The sequence below is a fragment of the Eubalaena glacialis genome, chromosome 16, assembly GCF_028564815.1.
Source record: "Eubalaena glacialis isolate mEubGla1 chromosome 16, mEubGla1.1.hap2.+ XY, whole genome shotgun sequence".
NCBI classification, from domain to species: Eukaryota; Metazoa; Chordata; class Mammalia; order Artiodactyla; family Balaenidae; genus Eubalaena; species Eubalaena glacialis.
The window spans coordinates 66,721,220-66,749,111 of NC_083731.1; the positions used below are offsets into that span (position 1 = coordinate 66,721,220).

General features: G+C 40.5%; 1 protein-coding gene across 7 annotated transcripts in view; it reads right to left on the bottom strand.

The window, feature by feature from the left end:
- The window catches only part of ENOX1 (ecto-NOX disulfide-thiol exchanger 1), a 612,162-nt gene that overhangs the window by 2,447 nt on the left and 581,823 nt on the right, over positions 1–27,892 (bottom strand). For all 7 annotated transcript variants that reach the window (XM_061170742.1, XM_061170743.1, XM_061170741.1 and 4 more), the window contains one exon: positions 26,610–26,695. In XM_061170742.1, coding sequence (XP_061026725.1) covers positions 26,610–26,695 — 86 coding nt within the window. The remainder of the gene's footprint in view (positions 1–26,609; positions 26,696–27,892) is intronic.

The following is a 27,892-nucleotide window of genomic DNA, read 5'->3' on the forward strand; positions in this document are numbered from 1 at the left end:
TCCTCAAACTCTTCCAAAAGATTGAAGAAGGAATACTCCCAAAGTCATTCTATGAAGCCACCATCACCCTGATACCAAAACCAGACAAACAAACAATATAAAAAAAGAAAATTACAGGCCAACATCTTTGATGAATAGAGATGCAAAAATTCTCAACAAAATACTAGCAAACTGGGTCAGAAGACTAGATGGATGGCAAGGTGAGAAGGACTCATCTTGCCGTGGCTGGCTTTGAAGACAGAGGTAGGGCGCCATGATTCAAGGAACGCAGCTTCTAGAAGCTGGACAAGGACTCCTGCCGATGTTGCTGAGGCATCCTGCATCACTCAGAATCCCAGTGGTTACCCAGTTGGTGCTGAAGGAAGTTCTGTTACGGATGCACAATTAGACTTCCTTATTACTACTGTGAAGGGGTGCTCTTGAGCCTGTTGATATGGCACTGGTTTGTAAAAAAAAAAATCAATCAGTAATTAAGAGTATGTACATCATGAAGATGGCAGAATAGAAGGACCTTGAGCTCACCTCCTGACATGAGCACACCAAAATCACAACTAACTGCTGAACAACCATTGATAAAAAAGACTGGAACCTACCAAAAAAGATATTCTAATCCAAAGACATAAAGAAGAAACTCAGCGAGATGGTAGAAGGGGCACACTTGAGAAATAATCAAATCCCATATCCCCTGGGTGGGCGACCCACAAACTGGAGAACAATTATATCGCAGAAGTTCTCCCACAGGAGTGAGAGTTCTGAGCTCCGTGTCAGACTCCCCAGCCTGGGGGTCTGGCATTGGGAGGAGGACTGCCCAGAGCATTTGGCTTTGAAGGCCAGTGGGGCTTGAGTGCAGGAGCTCCACAGGACCAGAGGAAACAGAGACTCCATTCTTGGAGGGCCCACACGATTTCTTGTGTGCACCAAGACCCAGGGCAAAAGCAGTGACTCCACAGGAGCCTGGGTCAGACCTACCTGCTAGTCTCGGAGGGTCTCCTGGGGAGGCAGGGGGGCAGCTGTGGCTCACTGTGGGGACAAGGACACTGGTGGAAGAGGTACTGGGGAATATTCATTGGCATGAGCTCTCCTGGAGGCTGCCATTTTGGCACCAAGACCTGGCCCCAACAGCCTGTAGGCTTCAGTGCTGGGACGCTTCAGGTGAAATGACCAACATGGCGGGAACAGAGCCCCACCCATCAGTGGACAGGCTGCCTAAAGACTTCCTGAGCCCACAGCCACCTCTAGACATGCCCCTTGACATGGCCCTGCCCAGCAGAGGGCCAAGACCCAGCCCCACCCACCACCAGTGGGCAAGCATCAGCCCTTCCCACCAGGAAGCCTGCACAAGCCTCTAGGCCGGCCCCACCCACCAGGGGGCAGACATGAGAAGCAAGAGAACTAGGATCCAGCAGCATGTGGAACCAAGTCAGCAAACGCAGATCAGAACCTACCCTGGGACCAGCTGGTCCCTGGCCCTTGGGTGACAAGAGGGGAGTGTACTGCTGGGACACATAGGACATCCCCTACAGAGGGCCACTTCCCAAGGTTAAGAAACATAACTAATCTTCCACATACATAAACATACAAATCGAAATTTAGATAAAATGAGATGGCAGAGGAATATATTTCAGATGAAGGAACAACATAAAACCCCAGAAGAACAACTAAGTGACATGGAGATAGGCAATCTAACCGAGAAAGAATTCAGAGTAATGATTGCAAGGATGATCCAAGAACTCAGGAAAAGAATGGATGCACAGAGCAAGAAGTTACAAGTTTTTAATAAAGAGTTAGAAAATGTAAAGAGCAACCAAACAGAGTTGAAGAATACAATAACTGAAATGAAAAACACTAGAAGGAATCAATAGCAGAATAAATGAAACAGAAGAATGGATAAGTGAGCTGGAAGACACAGTGGTGGAAATCATTGCCACAGAAAAGAATAAAGAAAAAATAATGAAAAGAAATCAGGACAGTTTAAGAGACCTCTGGGACAACATCAAATGCACCAACATTCGCATTATAGGGGTCCCAGAAGGAGAAGAGAGAGAGAAGGGGCCTGAGAAGATATTTGAAGCGATAAAAGCTGAAAACTTCCCTAACATGGGAAAGGAAACAGTCACCCAAGTCCAGGAAGAGTGTCTCAGGCAGGACAAACCCAAGGAGGAACATGCCAAGAAACACAGTAATCAAATTGACAAAAATTAAAGACAAAGAAAAAATATTAAATTGACAAGAGAAAAGCAACAAATAACATACAAAGGAATACCCATAAGGTCATCAGCTGATTTTTCAGCAGAAACGTTACAGGTCAGAAGGGAGTGGCACAATAGAATTAATGTGATGAAAGGGAAAAACCTACAACCAAGAATACTCTACCCAGCAAGGCTCTCATTCAGATTTGACACAGGAATCCAAAGCTTTACAGACAAGCAAACACTAGAAGAATTTAGCACCACCAAAGCAGCTTTACAAGAAATGCTAAAGGAACTTCTCCAGGTGGAAAGGAAAATGCCACAACTAGAAACAAGAAAATTACAAAATGGGAAAGCTCACTGGTAATGGCAAACATACAGTAAAGGTAGGAAATCATCTACACACAAATATGATATCTAAGCCAGTAATCATGAGGAGAGTACAAATGCAGGATATTTGAAACACATTTGGAATTAAGAGATCAGCGACTTAAAATAATTATGTACATATATATAGACTACTATATCAAAACCTCATAGTAACTGCAAACAAAAAAATCTATAGTAGATACACACACAAAAAAGAAAAAGGAGTCCAAACACAACACTAAAGACAGTCATCAAATCACAAGAGAACAAAAGAAGAAAGGAAGAAAAAAGACCTACAAAACCAATCCAAAACAATTAACAAAATGGCAATAAGAACTTACATGTTGATAACTACCATATGTAAACGAATTAAATGTCCCAACCAAAAGACACAGACTGGCTGAATGAATACAAAAACAAGATCTGTATATGAGCTGTCTACAAGAGATCCATTTCAGACCTAGAGACTCATGCAGACTGAAAATGAGGGGAGGGAAAAAAGATATTCCCAAATGGAAATCAAAAGAAAGCTGGAGTAGCAATACTCACAGAAGACAAAATAGAGTTTAAAATAAATACTGTTACAAGAAACAAAGAAGGACACTACATAGTGATCAAGGGATCAATCCAAGAAGAAGATATAAGAATTGTAAATATATTTGCACCCAACATAGGAGCACCTCAATATATAAGGCAAATACTAACAGCCATAAAAGGAGAAATCAACAGTAACAGTGGGGGACTTTTCATCAATGGACAGACCATCCAGACAGAAAGTCAATAATGAAATACAGGCCTTAAATGACACATTAGACCTGATGGACTGAATTGATATTTATAGAGGATTCCATCCAAAAGCATCAGAATACATTTTCTTCTCAAGTGCACATGGAACATTCTCCAGGATTGATCACATGTTGGGCCACAAAGCAAGCCTCGGTAAATTTAAGAAAAACTGAAATCATATCAAGCATCTTTTCCAAGCACAGCGCTATGAGATTAGAAATCAACTACATGAAAAAAACCTGCAAGAAACATATAAACACGTGGAGGCTAAACAAGATGCTACTAAACAACCAATGGATCACTGAAGAAATCAAAGAGGAAATAAAAAAAATACCTAGAGACAAGTGAAAGCAAAAACTACATTCTAAACCCTACGGAACACAGCAAAAAGAATTTTAAGAGGGAATTTTATAGTGATACAAGCTTATCTCAGGGAACAACAACAAAAATCTCAAATAAACAACCTAACCTTACACCCAAAGCAACTAGAGAAGGAGGAACAAACAAAACCCAAAGTTAGTAGAAGGAAAGAAATCATAAAGAACAGAACAGAAATAGAGACTAAGAAAACAGTAGAAAAGATCAATGAAACTAAAAGCTGTTTCTTTGAAAAGATAAACAAATTGATAAACTTTTAGCCAGACTCACCAAGAAAAAAAGGGCCCAAATCAATAAAATTAAAAATGAAAAAGGAGAAGTTAAAACCAACACCACAGAGATACAGAGGATGAGACTAGTACAAGCAACTATACACCAATAAAATGGACAACCTAGAAGAAATAAACAAATTCTTAGAAAGGTACAATCTCCCAAGACTGAACCAGGAAGAAATGGAAAGTATGAACAGACCAATTACCAGAACTGAAATTGAATCAGTGATTAAAAGACTCCCAACAAACAGAAGTCCAGTGCCAGATGGCTTTGCAGGCAAATTCTACCAAACATTTAGAGAAGAGTTAACACCTATCCTTCTGAAACTATTCCAAAGAACTGCAGAGGAAGGAACACTCCCAAACTCAATCTATGAGGCCACCATCACCCTGATACCAAAATCAGACAAAGATACCATGAAAAGAGAAAATTACAGGCCAGTATCACTGATGAACATAGACGCAAAAATCCTCAACAAAATACTAGCAAACTGACTCCAACAATACATTAAAAGGATCATACACCATAATCAAGTGGGATTTATCCCAGGGATGCAAGGGGCTTTTCAATATCCACAAATCAATCAGTGTGATACACCATATTAACAAATTGAATACAAACCATATGATCATCTCAATACATGCAGAAAAAGCTTTTGATAAAAATTCAACACCCATTTATGATAAAAACTCTCCAGAAAGTGGGCACAGAGGAAACATATCTCAAAATAATAAAGGCCATATATGACAAACCCACGGCTAACATCATACTCACTGGTGAAAAGCTGAAAGCATTTCCTCTAAGACCAGGAACAAGACAAGGATGTCCACTCTCGCCATTTTTATTCAACAGAGTTTTGGAAGTCCTAGCCACAGCAATCAGAGAAGCAAAAGAAATAAAAGACTTCTTTTCCAAATTGGAAAAGAAGTAAAACTGTTATACTTGCAGATGACATGATACTGTACATAGAAAATCTTACAGACACTACCAGAAAACTATTTACTAGACCTCATCAATGAATTTGGTAAAGTCTCAGGATACGAAATTAATACACAGTAATCTGTTGCATTTCTATACACTAACAACAAAATATCAGAAAGAGAAATTAAAGAAATAATCCCATTTACCATCACACTAAAAAGAATAAAATACCCTGGAATAAACCTACTTAAGGAGCCAAAAGACCTGTACACTGAAAACTGTAAGATGCTGATGAAAGAAACTGAAGATGACACAAACAGGTGGAAAGATACACTGTGTTCTTGGATTGGAAGGATCAATATTGTCAAAATGACTATACCACCTAAGGCAATCTATAGATTCTATGCAATCCCTATCAAATTACTAATGGCATTTTTCACAGAATTAGAACAAAAATTTTAAAATTTTATGGAAACACAAAAGACCCCGAATAGCCAAAACAATCTTGAGTAAGAAAAATGGAGTTGGAGGAATCAGGCTCCCTGACTTCAGACTATACTACAAAGCTACAGTCATCAAAACAGTATGGTACTGGCACAAAAACAGAAATATACATCAATGGAACAGGATAGAAAGCCTGGAAATAAGCCCACACACCTATGGTCAATTAATCTACAACAAAGGAGGCAAGAATATACAATGAAGAAAAGAGTCTTTTTAATAAGTGGTGCTGGGAAAACTGGACAGCTACATGTAAAAAAATGAAATTAGAACATTCTCTAACACCATACACAAAAATAAACTCAAATGGATTAAAGACCTGAATGTATGACTGGATACTATAAAACTCCTAGAGGAAAACATAGGCAGAACACTCTCTGACATAAATTGCAGCAATTTTTTTTGATCTCTCTCCTAGAGTAATGGAAATAAAAACAAAAATAAACGGGACCTCATCAAACTTAAAAGCTTTTGCACAGCACAGGAAGCCATATACAAAATGAAAAGACAACCTACAGAATGGGAGAAAATATTTGCAAACAATGCAACTGACAAGGGATTAATCTCCAAAATATACAAACAGATCATACAACTCAACAACAAAAAATCAACCCAATCAAGAAATGGGTAAAAGATATAAATAGGCATTTTTCCAAAGAAGATATACAGGTGGCCAAAAGACATATGGAACCATACTCAACATTGCTAATTATTAGAAAAATGCAAATCAAAGCTACAATGAGGTATCACTTCACACCAGTCAGAATGGCCATCATTAAAAACTCTACAAACGGGTTTCCCTGGTGGCGCAGTGGTTGAGAGTCTGCCTGCCAATGCAGGGGACACAGGTTGATGCCCTGGTCTGGGAGGATCCCATGTGCCGTGGAGCAACTAAGCCCATGCGCCACAACTACTGAGCCTGTGCTCTAGAGCCCGTGAGCCACAACTACTGAACCCACGTGCCACAACCACTGAAGCCCACACGCCTAGAGCCCGTGCTCCGCAACAAGAGAAGCCACCGCAATGAGAAGCCTGCGCACCTCAACGAAGAGTAGCCTCTGCTTGCCTCAACTAGAGAAAGCCCATGCGCAGCAACGAAGACCCAACACAGCCAAAAATAAATTAAATAAATAAATTTTAAAAAAACTCTACAAATAACAAATGGTGGAGAGGATGTGGAGAAAAAGGAACCCTCCTACATTGTTGGTGGGAATGTAAGTTGGTACAGCCACTATGGAAAACAGTATGGAGGTTCCTTAAAAAATTAAAATAGAGCTACCACATGATCCTGCAATCTCACTCCTGGGCATGTATCCGAAGAAAACTATAATTTGAAAATATACATGCACTGCATTTTTCATAGCGGGACTACTTACAATAGCTAAAACATTGACAGATGAATGGATAAAGAAGATGTGACATATTTATACAATGGAATATTACTCAGCCATAAAAAAGAATGAAATAATGCCATTTGAAGCAACATGGATGGACTTAGAGATTATCAGACTACATGAAGTAAGCCAGAGAAAGACAAATATCATATGATATTGCTTATATGAGGAATCTAAAAAAAAATGATACAAATGAACTTTTATAAACAACAGAAATAGACTCACAGACATAGAAAACAAACTTATGGTTACCAAAGGGAAGTGGGGGGGAAAGGATAAATTAGGAGTTTGGGATTAACATATACACACTACTATATATAAATAAATAACCAACAAAGGCCTACTGTAAAGCACAGGGAACTATACGCAATGTTTTGTAATAACCTATAAGGAAAAAGAATCTGAAAAAGAATAGATATAGGAGGAGGAACAAAGATGGCAGAGTAGAAGGATGTGCTCTCACTCCCTCTTGCAAGAACACCAGAATCACAACTAGCTGCTGGACAATCATCAACAGGAAGACACTGGAACTCACCAAAAAAGATACCCACATCCAAAGACAAAGGAGAAGCCATAATGAGACGGTAGGAGGGGTGCAATCACAGTAAAATCAAATCCCATAACTGGTGGGTGGGTGACTCACAGACTGGCAAACACTTATACCACAGAAGTCCACCCACTAGAGTGAAGGTTCTGAGCTCCACGTCAGGCTTCTCAACCTGGGGGTCCGGCAACGGGAGGAGGAATTCCTAGAGAATCAGACTTTGAAGCCTAGTGGGAATTGATTGAAGGACTTAGACAAGACTGGGGGAAACAGAGACTCCACTCTTGGAGGGCACAAAGTAGTGTGTGCATCGGGACCCAGGGGAAGGAGCAGTGACCCCTGGGGAGACTGAACCAGACCTACCTGCTAGTGTTGGAGGGTCTCCTGCAGAGGCGGTGGGGGGGGTGGCTGTGGCTCACTGTGGGGACAAGGACACTGGCAGCAGAAGTTCTGGGAAGTACTCCTTGGTGTGAGCCCTCCCAGAGTCTGTCATTAGCCCCACCAAAGAGCCCAGGTAGGCTCCAGTGTTGGGTTGCCTCAGGCCAAACAACCAACAGGGAGGGAACCCAGCCCCACCCATCAACAGTCAAGTGGATTAAAGTTTTACTGAGCTCTGCCCACCAGAGCAACAGTCAGCTCTACCCACCACCAGTCTCTCCCATCAAGCCTCTTAGATAGCCTCATCCACCAGAGGGCAGACGGCAGAAGCAAGAAGAACTACAATCCTGCAGCCTGTGGAACAAAAACAACATTCACAGAAAGATAGACAAGATGAAAAGGCAGAGGGCTATATACCAGATGAAGGAACAAGATAAAACCCCAGAAAAACAACTAAATGGAGATAGGAAACCTTCCAGAAAAAGAATTCAGAATAATGATAGTGAAGATGATCCAGGACCTCGGAAAAAGAATGGAGGCAAAGATCGAGAAAATGCAAGAAATGTTTAACAAAGACCCAGAAGAATTAAAGAACAAACAAACAGAGATGAACAATACAATAACTGAAATGAAAAATACACTAGAAGGAATCAATAGCAGAATAACTGAGGCAGAAGAACGGATAAGTGACCTGGAAGACAGAATGGTGGAATTCACTGCTGTGGAACAGAATAAAGAAAAAAGAATGAAAAGAAATGAAGACAGCCTAAGAGACCTCTGGGACAACATTAAACACAACAACATTCACATTATAGGGGTCCCAGAAGGAGAAGAGAGAGAGAAAGGACCTGAGAAAATATTTGAAGAGATTACAGTCGAAAACTTCCCTAACATGGGAAAGGAAATAGCCATCCAAGTCCAGGAAGTGCAGAGAGTCCCATACAGGATAAACCCAAGGAGAAACACGCCGAGACACATAGTAATCAAATTGGCAAAAACTAAAGACAAAGAAAAATTATTGAAAGCAGCAAGGGAAAAATGACAAATAACATACAAGGGAACTCCCATAAGGTTAACAGCTGATTTCTCAGGAGAAACTCTACAAGCCAGAAGGGACTGGCATGATATGTTTAAAGTGATGAAAGGGAAGAACCTACAACCAAGATGACTCTACCCAGCAAGGATCTCATTCAGATTCAATGGAGAAATCAAAAGCTTTACAGACAAGCAAAAGCTAAGAGAATTCAGCACGACTGAAGCAGCTCTACAACAAATGCTAAACGAACTTCTCTAAGTGGGAAACACAAGAGAAGAAAAGGATCTACAAAAACAAACCCAAAACAATTAAGAAAATGGTCATAGGAACATACATATCGATAATTACCTTAAACGTGAATGGATTAAATGCTCCAACCAAAAGACACAGGCTTGCTGAAAGGATACAAAAACAAGACCCATCTATATGCTGTCTACAAGAGACCCACTTCAGACCTAGGGACACATACAGACTGAAAGTGAGGGGATGGAAAAAGATATTCCATGCAAATGGAAATCAAAAGAAAGCTGGAGTAGCTATACTCATATCAGATAAAATAGACTTTAAAATAAAGAATGTTACAAGAGACAAGGAAGGACACTACATAATGATCAAGGGATCAATCCAAGAAGAAGATATAACAATTCTAAATACATATGCACCCAACATAGGAGCACCTCAATACATAAGGCAATTGCTAACAGCTATAAAAGAGGAAATCGACAGTAACACAATAATAGTGGGGGACTTTAACACCTCACTTACACCAATGGACAGATCATCCAAAATGAAAATAAATAAGGAAACAGAAGCTTTAAATGACACAACAGACCAGATAGATTTAATTGATATTTATAGGACATTCCATCCAAAAACAGCAGATTACACTTTCTTCTCAAGTGCACACGGAACATTCTCCAGGATAGATCACATCTTGGGTCACAAATAAAGCCTCAGTAAATTTAAGAAAACTGAAATCATGTCAGGCATCTTTTCTGACCACAACGCTATGAGATTAGAAATGAATTACAGGGGAAAAAACGTAAAAAACACCAAACACATGGAGGCTAAACAATATGTTACTAAATAACCAAGAGATCAGTGAAGAAATCAAAGAGGAAATCAAAAAATACCTAGAGACAAATGACAATGAAAACACGATGATCCAAAACCTATGGGATGCAACAAAAGCAGTTCTAAGAGGGAAGTTTACAGCTATACAAGCCTGCATCAAGAAAAAAGAAAAATCTCAAATAGACAATCTAACCTTACACCTAAAGAAAGTAGAGAAAGAAGAACAAACAAAACCCAAAGTTAGCAGAGGGAAAGAAATCATAAAGATCAGAGCAGAAATAAATGAAATAGAAACAAAGAAAACAATAGCAAAGATCAATAAAACTTAAAGCTGGTTCTTTGAGAAGATAAACAAAATTGATAAACCATTAGCCAGACTCATCAAGAAAAAGAGGGAGAGGACTCAAATCAATAAAATTAGAAATGAAAAAGGAGAAGTTACAACAGACACCGCGGAAATACATAGCATCCTAAGAGACTACTACAAGCAACTCTATGCCAATAAAATGGACAACCTGGAAGAAATGGACAAATTCTTAGAAAGGTATAACCTTCGAAGACTGAACCAGAAAGAAACAAAAAATATGAACAGACCAATCACAAGTAATGAAATTGAAACTGCGATTAAAAATCTTCCAACAGGCTTCCCTGGTGGCGCAGTGGTTGGGAGTCTGCCTGCTAATGCAGGGGACACGGGTTCGAGCCCTGGTCTGGGAAGATCCCACATGCCGCGGAGCAACTGGGCCCGTGGGCCACAACTGCTGAGCCTGCGCGTCTGGAGCCTGTGCTCCGCAACAAGAGAGGCCGCGATAGTGAGAGGCCCGCGCACCGTGATGAAGAGTGGCCCCCACTTGCCACAACTAGAGAAAGCCCTAGCACAGAAACGAAGACCCAACATAGCAATCAATCAATCAATCAAAAAAAAAAAAAAGTAAGCAGAAACCCACAGGTTTTTAAAAAAAAAAAAAAAAAAAAAAATCTTCCAACAAACAAAAGTCCAGTACCAGATGGCTTCACAGGTGAATTCTCTCAAACATTTAGAGAAGGGCTAACACCCATCCTTCTCAAACTCTTCCAAAAAATTGCAGAGGAAGGAACACTCCCTAACTCATTCTATGAGGCCACCATCACCCTGATACCAAAACCAGACAAAGATACTACAAAAAAAGAAAATTACAGACCAGTATCACTGAATGAATATAGATGCAAAAATCCTCAACAAAATACTAGCAAACAGAATCCAACAACACATTAAAAGGATCATACTGGGGCTTCCCTGGTGGCGCAGTGGTTGAGAATCTGCCTGCCAATGCAGGGGACACGGGTTGGAGCCCTGGTCTGGGAGGATCCCACGTGTCGCGGAGCGGCTGGGCCCATGAGCCACGATTGCTGAGCCTGCGTGTCTGGAGCTTGTGCTCAGCAACAAGAGAGGCCGTGATGGTGAGAGGCCTGTGCACCGCGATGAAGAGTGGCCCCCGCTTGCCACAACTAGAGAAAGCTCTCACACAGAAACGAGGACCCAACAAAGCCATAAATAAATTAAAAAAAAAAAAATGATCATACACCACGATCAAGTGGGATTTATCTCAGGGATGCAAGGATTCTTCAATATACGTAAATCAATCAATGTGTTACACCATACTAACAAATTGAAGAATAAAAACCATATGATGATCTCAATAGATGCAGAAAAAGCTTTTGACAAAATTCAACACCCATTTATGATAAAAACTCTCCAGAAAGTGGGCATAGAGGGAACCTACCTCAACATAATAAACACCATATACGACAAACCCACAGCAAACATCATTCTCAAAAAAGATGTTGGAAAAGAAGAAGTAAAACTGTCACTGTTTGCAGATGACATGATACTATACGTAGAGAATCCTAAAAATGCCACCAGAAAACTACTAGAGCTAATCAATGAATTTGGTAAAGTTGCAGGATACAAAATTAATTCACAGAAATCTCTTGCATTCCTATACACTAATGATGAAAAATCTGAAAGAGAAATTATGGAAACACTCCCATTTACCATTGCAACAAAACGAATAAAATACCTAGGAATAAACCTACCTAGGGAGACAAAAGACATGTATGCAGAAAACTGTAAGACACTGGTGAAAGAAATTAAAGATGATACCAACAGATGGAGAGATATACCATGTTCTTGGATTGGAAGAATCAATATTGTGAAAATGACTATACTACCCAAAGCAATCTACACATTCAGTGCAATCCCTATCAAATTACCAATGGCATTTTTTACGGAACTAGAACAAATCATCTTAAAATGTGTATGGAGACACAGAAGACCCCGAATAGCCAAAGCAGTCTTGAGGGAAAAAAATGGAGCTGGAGGAATCAGACTCCCTGACTTCAGACTATACTTACAAAGCTACAGTGATCAAGACAATATGGTACTGGCACAAAAACAGAAACATAGATCAATGGAACAAGATAGAAAGCCCAGAGATAAACCCACACACCTGTGGTCAACTAATCTATGACAAAGGAGGCAAAGATATACAATGGAGAAAAGACAATCTCTTCAATAAGTGGTGCTGGGAAAACTGGACAGCTACATGTAAAAGAATGAAATTAGAACACTCACTAACACCAGACACAAAAATAAACTGAAAATGGATTCGACACCTAAATGTAAAACCAGACAGTATAAAACTCTTAGAGGAAAACATAGGAAGTACAGTCTTTGACATAAATCACAGCAAGATCTTTTTTGACTCACCTCCTAGAGGAATGGAAATAAAAGCGAAAATAAACAAATGGGACCTAATGAAACTTCAAAGTTTTGCACAGCAAAGGAAACCATAAACAAGACGAAAAGACAACCCTCAGAATGGGAGAAAATATTTGCAAATGAATCAACGGACAAAGGATTAACCTCCAAAATATATAAACAGCTCATGCAGCTCAATATTAAAGAAACAAACAACCCAATCCAAAAATGGGCAGAAGACCTAAATAGACATTTCTCCAAAGAAGACATACAGATGGCCAAGAAGCACATGAAAAGCTGCTCAACATCACTAATTATTAGAGAAATGCAAATCAAAACTACAATGAGGTATCACCTCACACCAGTTAGAATGGGCATCATCAGAAAATCTACAAACAACAGATGCTGGAGAGGATGTGGAGAAAAGGGAACCCTCTTGCACTGTTGGTGGGAATGTAAATTGATACAGCCACTATGGAGAACAGTATGGAGGTTCCTTAAAAAACTAAAAATAGAATTACCATATGATCCAGCAATCCCACTACTGGGCATATACCCAGAGGAAACCATAATTCAAAAAGACACATGCACCCCAATGTTCTTTGCAGCGGTATTTACAATAGCCAGGTCATGGAAGCAACCTAAATGCCCATCGACAGACGAATGGATAAAGAAGTTGTGGTACATATATACAATGGAATATTACTCAGCCCTAAAACGGAACGAAATTGAGTCATTTGTTGAGATGTGGATGGATCTAGAGACTGTCATACAGAGTGAAGTAAGTCAGAAAGAGAAAAACAAATGTCGTATATTAACACATGTGTGTGTAACCTAGAATAATGGTACAGATGAACCGGTTTGCAGGGCAGACGCTGAGACAGAGATGTAGAGAACAAAGGTATGGACACCAAGGGGGGAAAAGTGCGGTGGGGTGGGGATGGTGGTGTGCTGAATTGGGCGATTGGGATTGACATGTATACATTGATGTGTATAAAATTGATGACTAATAGGAACCTGCAGTATAAACAAACAAACAAAACAAAAAAAAAACAACTAATACTAAACTTTCTGTGGGTTATTTGTATGGAAGTATGTTAATATAAATGTTTCAGACATTATATGAAATTTCTATAAATCTTATATGTTCTGGTATAATGTTATAAGTCATAATTCTAGTTATTACTTTAAAATGTATACCTCAGAAATAACTAAATTTCCTTGTCAATTGCATTATTATGAACTTTCATCAAATCTTTAACCATGGTCATTTTAAAGTCTTTTGTCATTTACAGACAGTTCTGGGTGTACTCCGATGCTTTTGCAAAAATGTTCCTATAAAAGGGTTTCATCTTCAAGCAATTCATGGAAAAGACTCTGACAAGTACAGGTTTTCTGGTAACTGACTATACTGCTGAACTGAATGAATAAGCATTTTCAGAACTCTAATGGAAAACTGATGAATTTAAAGAGTGCTAACAAAAGATCAAGATGAAAAAAAAATTAATTACATGGGACTGAGTGAACTGATAAGGATGATTATAATTTTTGTGACTTTCTGTTTGAATAAAAAAAAAAAGAATAGATATATATCTACGTGTAACTGAATCACTTTCCTGTACACCTGAAACTAACACAACATTGTAAATCAACTATACTTCAATAAAAAAAAATAACAAAAAAGTTATCAAACGAAATCCAGGAACACATAGAAAAGATCACACCCCATGATCAAGCTGAATTCATCACAGGGACAGAAGAATGGTTCAACATACACAAATCAAAGAATGTGATACACCACATCAACAAAAGAAAAGACAGAAACCACATGATCATCTCAAAAGATGCAGAAAAGGCATTTGATAAAATTCAATATCCATGGATAAAGAAGATGTGGCACATATATAAAATGGAATATTACTCAGCCATAAAAAGAAATGAAATTGAGTTATTAGTAGTGAGGTGGATGGACCTAGAGTATGTTATACAGAGTGAAGTAAGTCAGAAAGAGAAAAACAAATACCGTATGCTAACACATATATATGGAATCTAAAAAAAAAAACCAAAAAACGGTTCTGAAGAACCTAGGGTCAGGACAGGAATAAAGATGCAGATGCAGAGAATGGACTTGAGGACACGGGGATGGGGAAGGGTAAGCTGGGACGAAGTAAGAGAGTGGCATGGACATATATACACTACCAAATGTAAAATAGATAGCTAGTGGGAAGCAGCCACATAGCACAGGGAGGTCAACACTGTGCTTTGTGACCACCTTGAGGGGTGGGATAGAGACGCAAGAGAGAGGAGATATGGGGATATATGTATATGTATAGCTGATTCACTTTGTTATAAAGCCAAAACTAACACACCATTGTAAAGCAATTAGACTCCAATAAAGATGTTAAAAAAGTATATATATGAAGAAAAAAACCCAAATACCTAAAAACTTAATGGCATAAAAAAAAATCCAATATCCATTTATGATAAAAACTCTTACCAAAGTGGGTATAGAGGGAACATATCTTAACATAATAAAAGCTATTCATGACAAACCCACAGCCAACATAATTCTCAATGGTGAAATGCTGAAAGCCTTCCTGCTCAAATCTGGAACAGGACAAAGATGCCCACTCTCACCACTTCTATTCAACATAGTATTGGAAGTCCTATCCACAGCAGTCAGACAAGTAAAAGAAATAAAAGTTATCCAAATTGGAAGAGAAGAAGTAAAATTGTCATTATATGCAGCTGACATGATACTATATATAGAAAACCCTAAAATATCCACACAAAACTATCAGAACTGATAAAATAATTCAGTAAAGTAGCAGAATACAAGATTAACATACAGAAATCTGTTGCATTTCTTTACTTTACACTAACAATGAAATATCAGAAAGGGAGAGTAAAAAAAATCCCTTTAAAAATCACATCAAAAAACCCCCAAAAAACTTAGGAATAAACCTGACTAAGGAGGTGAAAGACTTATGTGCTGAGAATTATAAGACACTGATAAAGGAAACTGAAGACGATTCAAAGAAACAGAAAGATATCCCATGCTCTTGGATTGGAAGAATTAGTACTGTTAAAATGGCCATGCTAACCAAAGCCATCTACAGATTTAATGTGAACCCTATCAAGTTACTCATGACATTTTTCACAGAACTAGAACAAAGAATCCTAAAGTTTATATTGGAACCATAAAAGACCCAGAATTGCCAAAGCAATCCTGAGGAAAAAAGAACAAAGCAGGAGGCATAACCCTCCCAGACTTCAGACAATACTACAAAGCTACGGTAATCAAAATGGCATGGTATTGACACAAAAATAGACATATGGATCAATGCAACAGAATAGAGAGCCCAGAAATAAACCCACACACCTACGGTCAATTAATCTTTGACAAAGGAGGCAAGAATATACAATGGAGGAAAGACAGTCTCTTCAGCGAGTGGTGTTGGGAAAGCTGGACAGCCGCATGTAAGTCAACGAAGTTAGAATACTCCCTCACACCATACACAAAAATAAACTGAAAATGGCTTAAAGACTTAAATATTAGACATGACACCATAAAACTCCTAGGAGAGAATATAGGCAAAACATTCTCTGACATAAATTGTACCAATGTTTTCTTAGGTTAGTCTCCCAAGGCAACAGAAATAAAAGCAAAAATAAACAAATGGGACCTAATTAAACTCAAAACCTTTTGCACAGTAAAGGAAACCATGAACAAAATGAAAAGACAACCTACAGACTGGGAGAAAATATTTGCCAATGATGTGACCGACAAGGGCTTAATTTCCAAAATATACAAACAGCTCATCCAACTCAATAACAAAAAAACCAAACAACCCAATCAGAAAATGGGCAGAAGACCTAAATAGACATTTCTCCAAAGAAGGCATACAGACGGCCAATAGGCACATGGAATGATGCTCAACATTGCTAATTATTAGAGAAAATGGAAATCAAAGCTACAATGAGGTACCACCTCACACCGGTCAGAATGGCCATCATTAAAAACTCTACAAATAACAAATGCTGGAGAGGGTTTGGAGAAAAGGGAACCCTCCTACACTGCTGGTGGGAATGTAAATTGGTGCAGCCACTATGGAAAACACTATGGAGGTTCCTTAAAAAACTAAAAATAGAGCTACCACATGATCCTGCAATCCCATTTCTGGGCATATATCTGGAGAAAACCATAATTTGAAAAGATACATGCACCTCAATATTCATAGCAGCACTGTTTACAATAGCCAAGACATGGAAGCAACCTAAGTGTCCACTGACAGATGAATGGATACACGCACCTCAGAAGATGTAAGAAGATGTGGTATACATATACCATGAAATACTACTCAGCCATAAAAAAGAATGAAATAATGCCATTTGCAGCAGCATAGATGGACCTAGAGATCATCACACTCAGTCAGAAAGAGATAGACAAAAACCATATATCATTTATATGTGGAATATAAAATGTGACACAGATGAACTTATTTACAAAACAGAAACAGACTCACAGACATAGAAAACAAACTTATGGTTACCAAAGGGAAAGGGGGTGGGGGAGGGATAAATGAGGAGTTTGGGATTAGCAGATACAAACTACTATATATAAAATAGATAAACAAGGTCCTACTGTATTGCACAAGGAACTGTATTCAGTATCCTATAATAAACCATAATGGAAAAGAATATGAAAAAGAATATGTATACATGTGTGTAACTGAATCACTTTGCCATACACCAGAAACTAACACAACATTGTAAATCAACTACACTTCAATTAAAAAAAAAAAAAAAAACAATTAAGGGAGACTAAATAGACCAGGAAGTCAAATTAACTGTTCATTTAATATTCACATCGAAAAGATTTTACATGATACGGTCAATTTTCCTAGGCCTATGAAACAAAATTTTAGTTAAATAGAGGCAGTCCTGAAAGTTGAAATCAATTGTATTCTAAAATTTTTATATGAATTGTTTTGAAATCTGAATGTATTTTTCCAGAAAGCCACGTTAACAGGATTATTAGGTCCCCATGTCAACTCACAAAAGATTCATAATGAATTTGAAAAAGTACGTGTTCTTTCAGTGAGCAATGTCCAAAGCACCTTCACCAGCATGCTGAGTTCCTTCTCACAACACTCCTGGAATCTATATGGGACAGACATTATGATCTATCTGCATGTTATAGCTGAGAAAACTGAGTGAGCTACAGAGGGTCGAGTGTTATATCAGAGAAAGAACTGGGGAAGAGTTCACCACATGTGGACTGGCCCCTGGCATTGGTTTGCTCTAAATGCTCCCCATGATTGTCAGAAGCTGTGGGTGAAGAACCAGGGGTATAGTGCATTCTTTCTAAGTATCAGTCACCTGGGGCACTTGTTAAAAGCACATTCCCTAGCCTCTTCTCTGGAGTCTCTAATTCCGCCCAGTGTGGGGTGTACCCAGATTATTGTTAATAATTGCCCCGGGTCAGGCATATTTGGGTTTACATTGAGGACTTAAATCAGATACGCTTGAATTTGCATCTGGGCTAGGCCTCGAGCAAGCTGTCTGACCTTGGGCAAGTCATTTAATAGCTGTAATTCTCAGTTTCTTCATGTGTATAACAGAAATAAAAACATCTCTTTCAGTGTAGTTGTGAGGATTGTTTGTAAAATGTAACACAGGGCCTGGCACAAATACAATTTCTCTATATATCTGTCTTAGGCGATGCTGATTGAATACTACACACTAACAATCAAACCTTTTGTGGTAGATGGGTCAAACCCTGTGTTCATAAGCCAAAGAAAACAAGTACAGAGAAGTGTGTGGTCAAACCCAGTTTTTAGTTGGTCCAGAAGGCAGTTTTCCTTAAGCTTTGTGAAGTCAAGGTATTCTCTTAACAAGCTCCCTTTCTTCTTTTGGAGGACAGTACAGGTCATCTCCAGTAGGTTCCAGACCCCAGTCAAATTCAAGTGATACCCCTGGGATGAGCAGTCCTTTTCCAGATCAAGCAGAGGCCATAGAGAAACTGACAGATGGAAGGAACAGCCATCCCACCACACACTTGTTTCCAGCACACCTATCACCTTTTTTTGGAAAAGTGGGGAAGAAGCCTCTTACTGTTCATTAGGAAGGGGAGAAAAAGCTGAATTCTCGAGGGGAAAATAAAGATCTGATCTAAAGCTAATGGCTTTGTAGGAGGCCACCTGGGGTTAGGTCAGGCCATCCCACCTAGCAGTCCTGCAGCTGATTGTAAAAAGTGTAACATCTCACAACCACTGTGAGACTTTTCCTTGCCAAACTCTTCTGAACACACTTTCTTTAATTCTCACCATGCTCTTATAAGAGAGGGAATAATTCACAAATGAGGAAACTGAGGTCCAGAGTGATTAGGTAACCCAGGCAGTAAGTGTGGAGCTGAGATGCAGATCCAGGCTCCCTGGCCTTGTTCTTTGACACTGACTCCAGTCCCCAAATGGGTTGGGGATTGTGGAGTGGGAATTAGAAATAATCCATTTGGTCATTGCCTCTGTGCTCATGGGTGGGGACCATGGGGGAGGTGTCCCTGTACAGGAGGGCAGAGCTCCTCTGTGATGAATACTGTTTTAGAGTGATATCAACATCAACAGCAAAAAAAAACCCCTGAAAGTTCCCAACTCAACCAGCCCATACACAGTCATATGCTAACGCTTGGGCATCCCCTCCTGAACCATTCACCAAAAATTTGTAAGCAAATCGTGAGGAATCTTGGCTCGCCTGTATTGAAAAGTAGCAACATCTTGTTTTCCATGGTGGCTTTTGACCTGAGCCTAGACTTCAACCACAAAGGAAGCAGAAGAAGGCATGCAGCAGGAAATAGGTAGCCACCACTTCCTGAGTCCTCGCTGTGGGCCAGGCACAGCGTACATGCTTTAAGCGTATTATCTCATCAAAAAGTTCATTAAACAAGCAAATAAACCTTTCACTTGCTGGAAGAAAGAAATGTAGAGGCAAAAGATCAGATTTCAGTCATGGAATGACCATTAACCAGCTTCACCATCTTGCCTAAATCACTTAATCTCTTTGGGTATTTTCTCATTTGCAAGACAAGGGAATTGGAAAGAAGCTCATCAGATGCTCTAAGGACTTGGATTTGAGTGCTGGCCCTACCATATATTAGCACCGGTCTTTGGGCAAGCCATTTAAAATTCATCTGTCCACTAGGTTGTGGCAAAGATCTCAAACTGAGAGAATGTAATAGGTCTTTTTTGCACTTTTAAGCACAAAACAAATGGCAACCAACACTTGGTAGCACTTACTGTGTGCCAGATACTGCTGTGAATGCTCTTCATATATTAAGTCATTTAACACACATTATAGCCCATAAAAAAACCCATTTTATAGACAGTGAAACTAAGGTTACAGAGATGTTAAATAAGTTGTCCAAGGTCACACAGCTAAGAAGTAGTGAAACTAGGATTTGAATTCTCATAATTACTTAGTTTGAATAACCAATTAGCCAGAAATTAGCATAATGAAAATTGCTGTCCTCAGAAGTAGTGAACTCTCAGTTGCCGTTGGTAGTACAAGGTAACAGCCTGATTCTGCCATGAAGATGTAAATAATGTGCACAGGGATGTGTCACAATTATGGAGCAGTCACCCTCAAATGAAATCCCATCTAAAATATCCATTTAAAAAAAAATAAAAAGCTTCTGTACAGCAAAGGAAACCATCCACAAAATGAAAAGACAACCTACCGAATGTGAGAAAATATTTGCAAAGCATATGTCTGATAAAGGGTTAATATTCAAATTATATAAAGAACTCATAAGCTCAATAGCAAAAATACAAATAATCCAATCAAAAAATGGGCAGAGGATCTGAATAGACATTTTCCAAAGAAGACATACTGATGGCCAATAGGTACATGAAAAGGTGCTTAACATCACTAATCATCAGGGAAATGCCAACAAAACCACGATGAGGTATTATTGTAAATAATCTAGAGATGATTTAAAGTATAGGGAGGATGTATAGGTTATATGCAAATACCAAGTCATTTTATATAAAGGACTTGAGCATCTATGGATTTTGGTAGTCACAGGGGTTCCTGGGACCAATCCCCTGCAGATACCAAGGGACAACTCTATTTGGGAACCAATAAAAGGAGCCTGATGAAAAAAAAAAAATCCATTTAATAAGGCGCTCAGCAAATTCTAGAGCATTTCCCTAAACATGTTTATTTCTCATGTGAGAAGAAAAATGAAGGCGAAACTGCTTTCATGTTAGTTTGATGGTTTCTAAACCTTTTCCCTACCCTGACAAAATAACCTATACGACATGTGACATTTTGGGATCTCCAAGACAAAGTTGAGAGAAAATTCAATTTGTCCTTCTGTTTTACCCTATGGCCAAAGAATTTTTACTTTACAAATATCTTCATTTACTTTAATTCTGTTTTCTTCTCTTCCTTATAAAAATGTGTCAGCTCTTGTGATACTGCCTTCACAATATCCTTTCTCTTCCCACCAATCATTTCAAGACCATAGGTCTTGAGACCTGAAAGCGTCATGGAGTCATCACATAAACAAAGCATCCAGCACTCACTGTCTGAGCTCAGGGTGAGAGGTACCCGTTTCCCCACCAGGTGTGCAGGATTCCCTTCCCCATATCCCTTCTGAGGTCAGGGGTCCTCTCTAAGCTCCTGTTTGTCATAGATGGAACACCGCGGTCCAGGGAAGGGCTGCTGTGCTGGCCCAGCTGGTAAGTGGAGGGGCTAGAATTCAGTGCAGGGTTTCTGATGCTGAATCCAGCCCTGCTATCGCAGCACTGGATTCGCTCTCTCACAAGGATACTATTAGGCGAATCAGATACACGTGGCTAAGAGAGTCCCGTGTGGCATTACGATATAGATCAGAAACGTGCCGTGACTATGAAATCTCATTTTCCCATATACCATGTATTGGTGCTGTAGAAACTGGGGAGGACTCTCATAAACATGATGCTTTTATTACCCTCTTACCCAGCTGGCTTTTTATTCCAAGAAACTGGTGGTCTGTGTCTTTTTAGTCTTTGATGTTGTCAGCGGATCCCTCCACTCCTATTTCGTTTAAAATTTTCTAACATTTATTCTTTTAGGAAGGATTGATTTGCTCTAATTAAAAAGAAAAGGAAAGATGAGAAGGAATAAAGGCTCCGTGTAACCAAGGGGCTTATGTGGTGGCAATACCACAGAGGTAATTTATAATTTGACTTATTTTCTGATTTGCTGACTCTAGCTCAAGCCCATTGCCTCCTTGCCAGGCCACTAAGCACGTGTATAAATTGACACGGGCCGGCATAAATCAGTTGTTATGCGGGTGGTCAGCTCCATGCCCCATATCAGTCAGGCAAGGGAGGCAAGCGGACAGCGGTTCCTGTCTGGGGGACTGAAAAGACGCCAACATAGGCTTTGTCAAGGCTGGAGAGTCAGAGAAGTCAACAGCAAACCCAGATTTCCTTCCATAGGATAAACTGACGGTTAGCCTTTAGCGCACATTTAAATCTTGTTCATCCTCATATCCCTGGGCAGAGCACGGCGTCAGCACACAGACACCTTGCAATAAACATCTGCAGAGAGAGATACAGAACGTAGGTGGGGAGGGAGGAAGGACACAGAGGAGGAGGTATGAGAGGAAAAAGCAAAGAAGATAAACAGAAGTGAGGACTTAGGAAAAGAGAAGGAAAGAACTGGAAGGAAGAGGAACAGGGAGGAAGGCAACGAGGTACGAGGAAAAGAACAGGAAAGAAGGAAGAAGATAAACAGAAGGAAAGAATTAGAGGGAGAAAAGGAAGGATCTGGATGGAAGATGAGAGAAGGAAGGAAGGAGAGAAAGAGGAGAAAGGGGAGACACGCAGCAAGGACCGCTAAAGTGCCCCAGAGGAAACCAGGAGAATGAACACGGACTCAAGGGCACCGCCTGGTGGTCATGACCCTTATGTACTTTGCCCTTCTCCAACTCCTATTTCACTCAGTATCTGTCTGCCTGCCAAATTTAGCACTTCATGAGTTCACATCTGATTCTCAAGTTAGTTCATAAATATACCATTTCCTCATTTAGACTACAAGCTTTTTGAGAGCAGGGTCCTTTCTTAGATTTCTTTTGTGCCCTGGCCACTCCCCGTTCTGTTCTGCCTAGTCCCTAGACAGTGCTGGGTTTGTGAAAAGCAGTGACTTAGCCGAGCAGTCACTGGGTCCCTGGTGACCTTGTCAATTTCTCTTGCTGTGAACGAGCAGCTTCCTTTCTACTTTTCACGCAGCCAGATGGACGTCTCGTTACCTCTGAAGTTTCATATGCCTTATGCTTTCCAGAGGTGCTGTGATGTCTAGAAAACACATTCATGATAGCCTGTCTAAGCAACAGAAAACTCATTCACTCATTAACATACTGTGACAGGTGGCTATTTAGGAGAACACCAGAATATACATACTATTAAAGGTTATTCAGGTGGGCAATCTTACAAACACTACTTGGAACATTTTCTCCAACCTTACTGCCCAGCTAGCTGTCATCTGGGAAAGAATGCTCTTCAATTAAGGCTGATTTGAACCCCCTTGGAACTGACAAGACAGTTTGTGTTTCAGAGGCATGCTTCTAGTATACACATGCAAACGGGTTGCCCCTTTGGTGGGAAATGAACACTTCACGAGCACCCAAGCCTGTTACCAAACACGGTGTCATGCCAAAAATGGCAGCTCTTTCTAAAAACCTCCAGTCTCTGTGGCCACATTACATCGAGTCTGGTTTCAGAATCAAATCTTCCACTTCGTGGGTTTTGGGAAGAGGCTGCCGGTATGTAGAGGCGGGAGCCAGACACACTTGGAGAACTGGGTCTTAATCTCTTAGACAATATATAAATTGGGGGAAGAGCAGAGGTCTCCCTCCTCTTGACTTTAAGACTGAAAATATTCATCTGCTGATGTTCAAATGTGACTTCCTTGCTGCTTAGGATCAGTGAGTGACCTTGAACGGCTCTGGGCTGATGTGAGAGATTCTAGATATTAATCAGAAACCATTTTCAAGATAGTGTTGCCTGGGTGGAAGAGCTTACCTGCCCGTGCCCAAGGCATGAGTTTTGACTCAGCCAAACTTCAAGAAGCCATCTCCTCCGACCACCCCGGCCCTATCTCCCTCTGAATGCATCTTTCTGACTTGGTCATATATTTCTGATACAAGAAAGCTGAGTGAATGAGAGTGAGTGGTTTAGAAGAGGCAGAGAAGGAAAAGAAATATGCAAATATCATTCTCAAGAGCAGAAATAGTACTTAACTGGAAAATGGCCTGTTTGGGGATACACAGTTTTAGGGACCCATGTGCAATTTACATGCCCAGCCTAATTTAAATCAGTTCCTGTCTCCCCTTCCATTTCTGATCATTCATATACCCAGCTGTGGCCTTTGGGGAAATCCTAAGAAAAACAGCTCTGTTACAGGCTGGACTGAGCCTGCTTTCCTTCTTCCCGTCAGCACAGGGGAAGGCAGAATCTAAGTGTTATCTTAACAACAGTCGTGGTAACAACAGATGCTGTCTGATCTCAAGGAAACTGTGTTGTGTTAAGTGGAATTTTTAAAAAGCTCTTTCACCAGAGTCAGCAAACCTCCTGTGTTGCGAAGGCCAGGCCGAGTCCCCTGCTTTAATGCAGCATCCCCCTGACACTCGGTTCGTTTCTGATTAACCAGAGCAGGTGCCCCAGGCCGCTGTGCAGGAGAACCTCAGCATCGGGGTCTGGCGGCAGCTCCAGGATTATGAGCCTTCTGGCAGTCCGTGCAGGTACAAGGCCCTGGTGGATACTTAGAGGGCAAACCTCTCATTATTTTGTTTTCTGCTTAAAGCCCCAAGGATATGGAATTCCAGAATATAGCAGTAATTTGCTCTCTGGATTAAAAAGTCTAAGTATCCTCTCAGCCTCACTGGGATAGAAAGAATATTCGGTCCAATCCCTGGCACCCAGGAGTTTTAGTCAGAACACTTTTTGATATATTTTCAGGCGTGAGGAAAGAATTTGACAGCTCCACTGAGCATTTTGTCCAGGAGGTGAAGGGCTGTCTGGGAGAGACCGAGACCCTGTATATTTCCTCTGTGAGGGAAATACCTTCTTTATTATCTTCTAAAATAAAGGTATCAGTCTGAGATGAAATGGAATTCCCCTTGACCGAATCCCTTCCGGAAGGGCCCATCATCTAAGGACCAGAGACCAGGTGTGTGAATTCTCTCCTTACTGAGGGAGACCACACAGATCTCACCCGAGCAAGTGAATGATGGACACCGTCCTGAGGGTAAGAATAGAACAAGAGCTCCTACCCATCAAATAATCTATTATACCTGGACGTGCACGCACACACACACGTATGCAACTCACACGTGCACGCACATTTCATAGACATACAGATCATCAACCTGCACTGATGGGCCAGAGGAGACAGGAGCCCTACAATTCTTAGATGAATGATGAGTGGATTCCTTGGCCATTTCAGCTCATACTGAAACAACCACTACTTCTTCACAAAGGCTTCCCACTGGGGATTTCCAGAAAGGGAAGGAAAGAAATGTCAACAATACAAGGGAAGGAGAATAGCAACAATAGGAATCCTTTCTTGAGGGCTTATTCTATGCCAAGTACAGTGGTGCAAGTGGCATTTCATTTAATCCTCCAGGCAAAGGTAGTGGTGATATTATGAAGAATGGTATTGGAGAAGGAAAAACAAAGTAGGTCTTCAAAGCTTTCTTTCAGCAAAGTAGCAACGTATCGCCCCTCCTCCTCATTTCATCTGAGTTCACGTGAGCGTTTTCTGTCACCCTCCCCTCCCCCCATGGAAGTGAGGGGAGGCCACAGGGAAGGCAATGACATGATTCTGAACTCTTCCAGTCTCCTCCTTCCATCTCACTCTGTATGGTCTACCCTGTCACCAGCTGCGGGAGAATAAGAGGGCATGGATCTCTAGGACTGAAAAACACTTTTTGTTCCAGATGACTTCTCTCAAAGGTGAAGTATAAGACCCATTAGAAAGGTCAAGCGGTTGTGGGATTGTGAATTGGTAAGATCATATGAATCAAAATTAGATGACAGTGTGGCAGGGTCATCGATACTGACCACTGAAGATTCGGAATGACTTCATGTGTGTGTATTCAGGTCAGAGAGCTGTGGGCCTGGTCCTGCACATCCCAGGCACTTTGCTGTGCTCTATGGAAGAGCTTCTTACTTCCATTTTCCTTCCCAGCGAACACTTAGCAAACTGCCCAGTGACAGGCCTAGCGTCTCTGTCCCCTTCCAGGGCTCCCCAAGGCAGTACTGGTTAATGCCATCACTTGATTTTCACAGAGGCCCCCTCACTATTCACTGGAATTTGATACATAAATTGAGCTCTTTTTGTCCCTTCTCTTTCGGCACACAAACACCCCAGTGGGCTAGGAGGGTAGCTGGTCTGCAGAGGAGAAAAACTAGCCTCACAGAAATGAGGAGTGATGTCCTGACCCTGGGTATGACCCTCGAGGGGCACAGCTGAGAGGAACTTCTGTAGTCATTTTTTTTTTTTTTTTTCCATTTGGAGAATGATGCTAAAAAACCACCATTAATACAGTTTTCTTGAGAGTCATATCAGATTTTTATGTTATTGGAGGTGATCTTTCCTCTTTTGTGTGGAGCCCTTAACATAGAATCCTGTGAGAATATGGTCTAAGGATAATGCCCCATCAGTTACCCTGACATGATTTCTCCCTTGTTGTGGGAACTTTCAGGCCAACCTGCACTTTTAAATCCCTCATATGCTTTTCAAAGTAATTTGGCATCTGCTGAAAGTCATTGTCATTTTCGATAACTGCTTTTCTTTCTACAAAGACAAAAGCAAGTGAAAAGAAGACAACTCTCTGCCAGAAACTGAGTTCTTGTGAAGAAGTACAGATAAACCTCCATACACTATTATATCCCTAACGCAGCTCACGCAGCTTCGACCTGCAGCCAGCAATCAACATGCTACATTTTAGCAATGCAAGTTGAGAAAAAGGATTTACCTTGGAGTCCAGCTGCTGCATGTATGACCAGAGATATTCTATATTGGCTCCAAAAGGGTGGACGTGAAGAAACGTTGATATGATGCCTGAATTAAAAAGACAAACACTGGACATTATTGAGAGGCAAATAAAAGTCTCAGGCGAATAATGTCATCTGACCCCAGTGACAGTTTTGTCAGGCTGAGTCGTGGTCTTGCCATTTCTAACAGCTCTCGGCAAGCATTCAATAACTGCACATTTTGAAGACGGTAATGGTAACATGGCCAACAGAACACTGTCTCCTGGAACGACAGTAGTTGGAAAAGCGAGACTCTGAGAAAACACATAGATGAATGAAGGTATTTCTAAACAAAGACTCCTGGAAGCATTTCAACTATCAATTTTATGCTTGATTTGCCAATATAAAATTGTAGTTATTGGAAGGATAAAATGATCCCTTTTCTTTCCCTCACTAGACTCTGCAGTATGAAAACGGCTCCTACAGCTGTGTCAGATTCCCCTGATAATTACAGCTGCTAGTTACGGAAAGTATTTAATCCATATTTCCCCTCACTGCCATTGAAGGAAGCACAAATCCTTTGCCGTTTCCCTCTGGCTCTTGCTGTGGTTTAAAGGGAGCTAGCCTGCTCTCTCCTTCTCGCTGCTATAATTTACAAGATCATTTTAAAAGGCCCAGGAACGGACGGTTTGGCTGGAGTCTGATTATAAATCAGAGGGCTTTTCCATCGTGAAATTCAACTGTCAACATTGTACTGACAAATGAAAAGCTGAACGTTAGTGTCGGGGCTGACGTAAAAGCATTACCCTCCTACCCTCCCTGCTCTTATAACCAAAATCAAAATGGTGAAAATGAGGACGTCAACTCCATAGGCTGTATGCTCCTATAAACTGTGTTCAGACTGACATTTTTGGCTTCTCTTTGAAACAGGCTTTGAGATGAATCAAATTTGAGGATAAGGCCTCAATGTTCTATTGTGATGCTTTGGTGCTTGAAAGCCAAAGGTCAGAGGGAAGACCCACACTTGTATGAAATGCAGTCAGGGCAAGCACGGGCCAAGCACATCGTTCTGCACTGGGTCACGCTATGAACTGCAGGGTGGCCTTGCATTGACCTGGGAGAGGGTCTCATGGCCCCCTGATCTCCTGTGTGATGCTTGGGATGCTCTGGATGAGTGTCAGTTTTTAAAGAAAAGTTCTCAGTTTATCCTTAGGCTGAGAACAGAGGACCAAAGAGTCTACACAAGTACTTTCAAGACCTATCCTCAGAACACTGCTTTTATGTG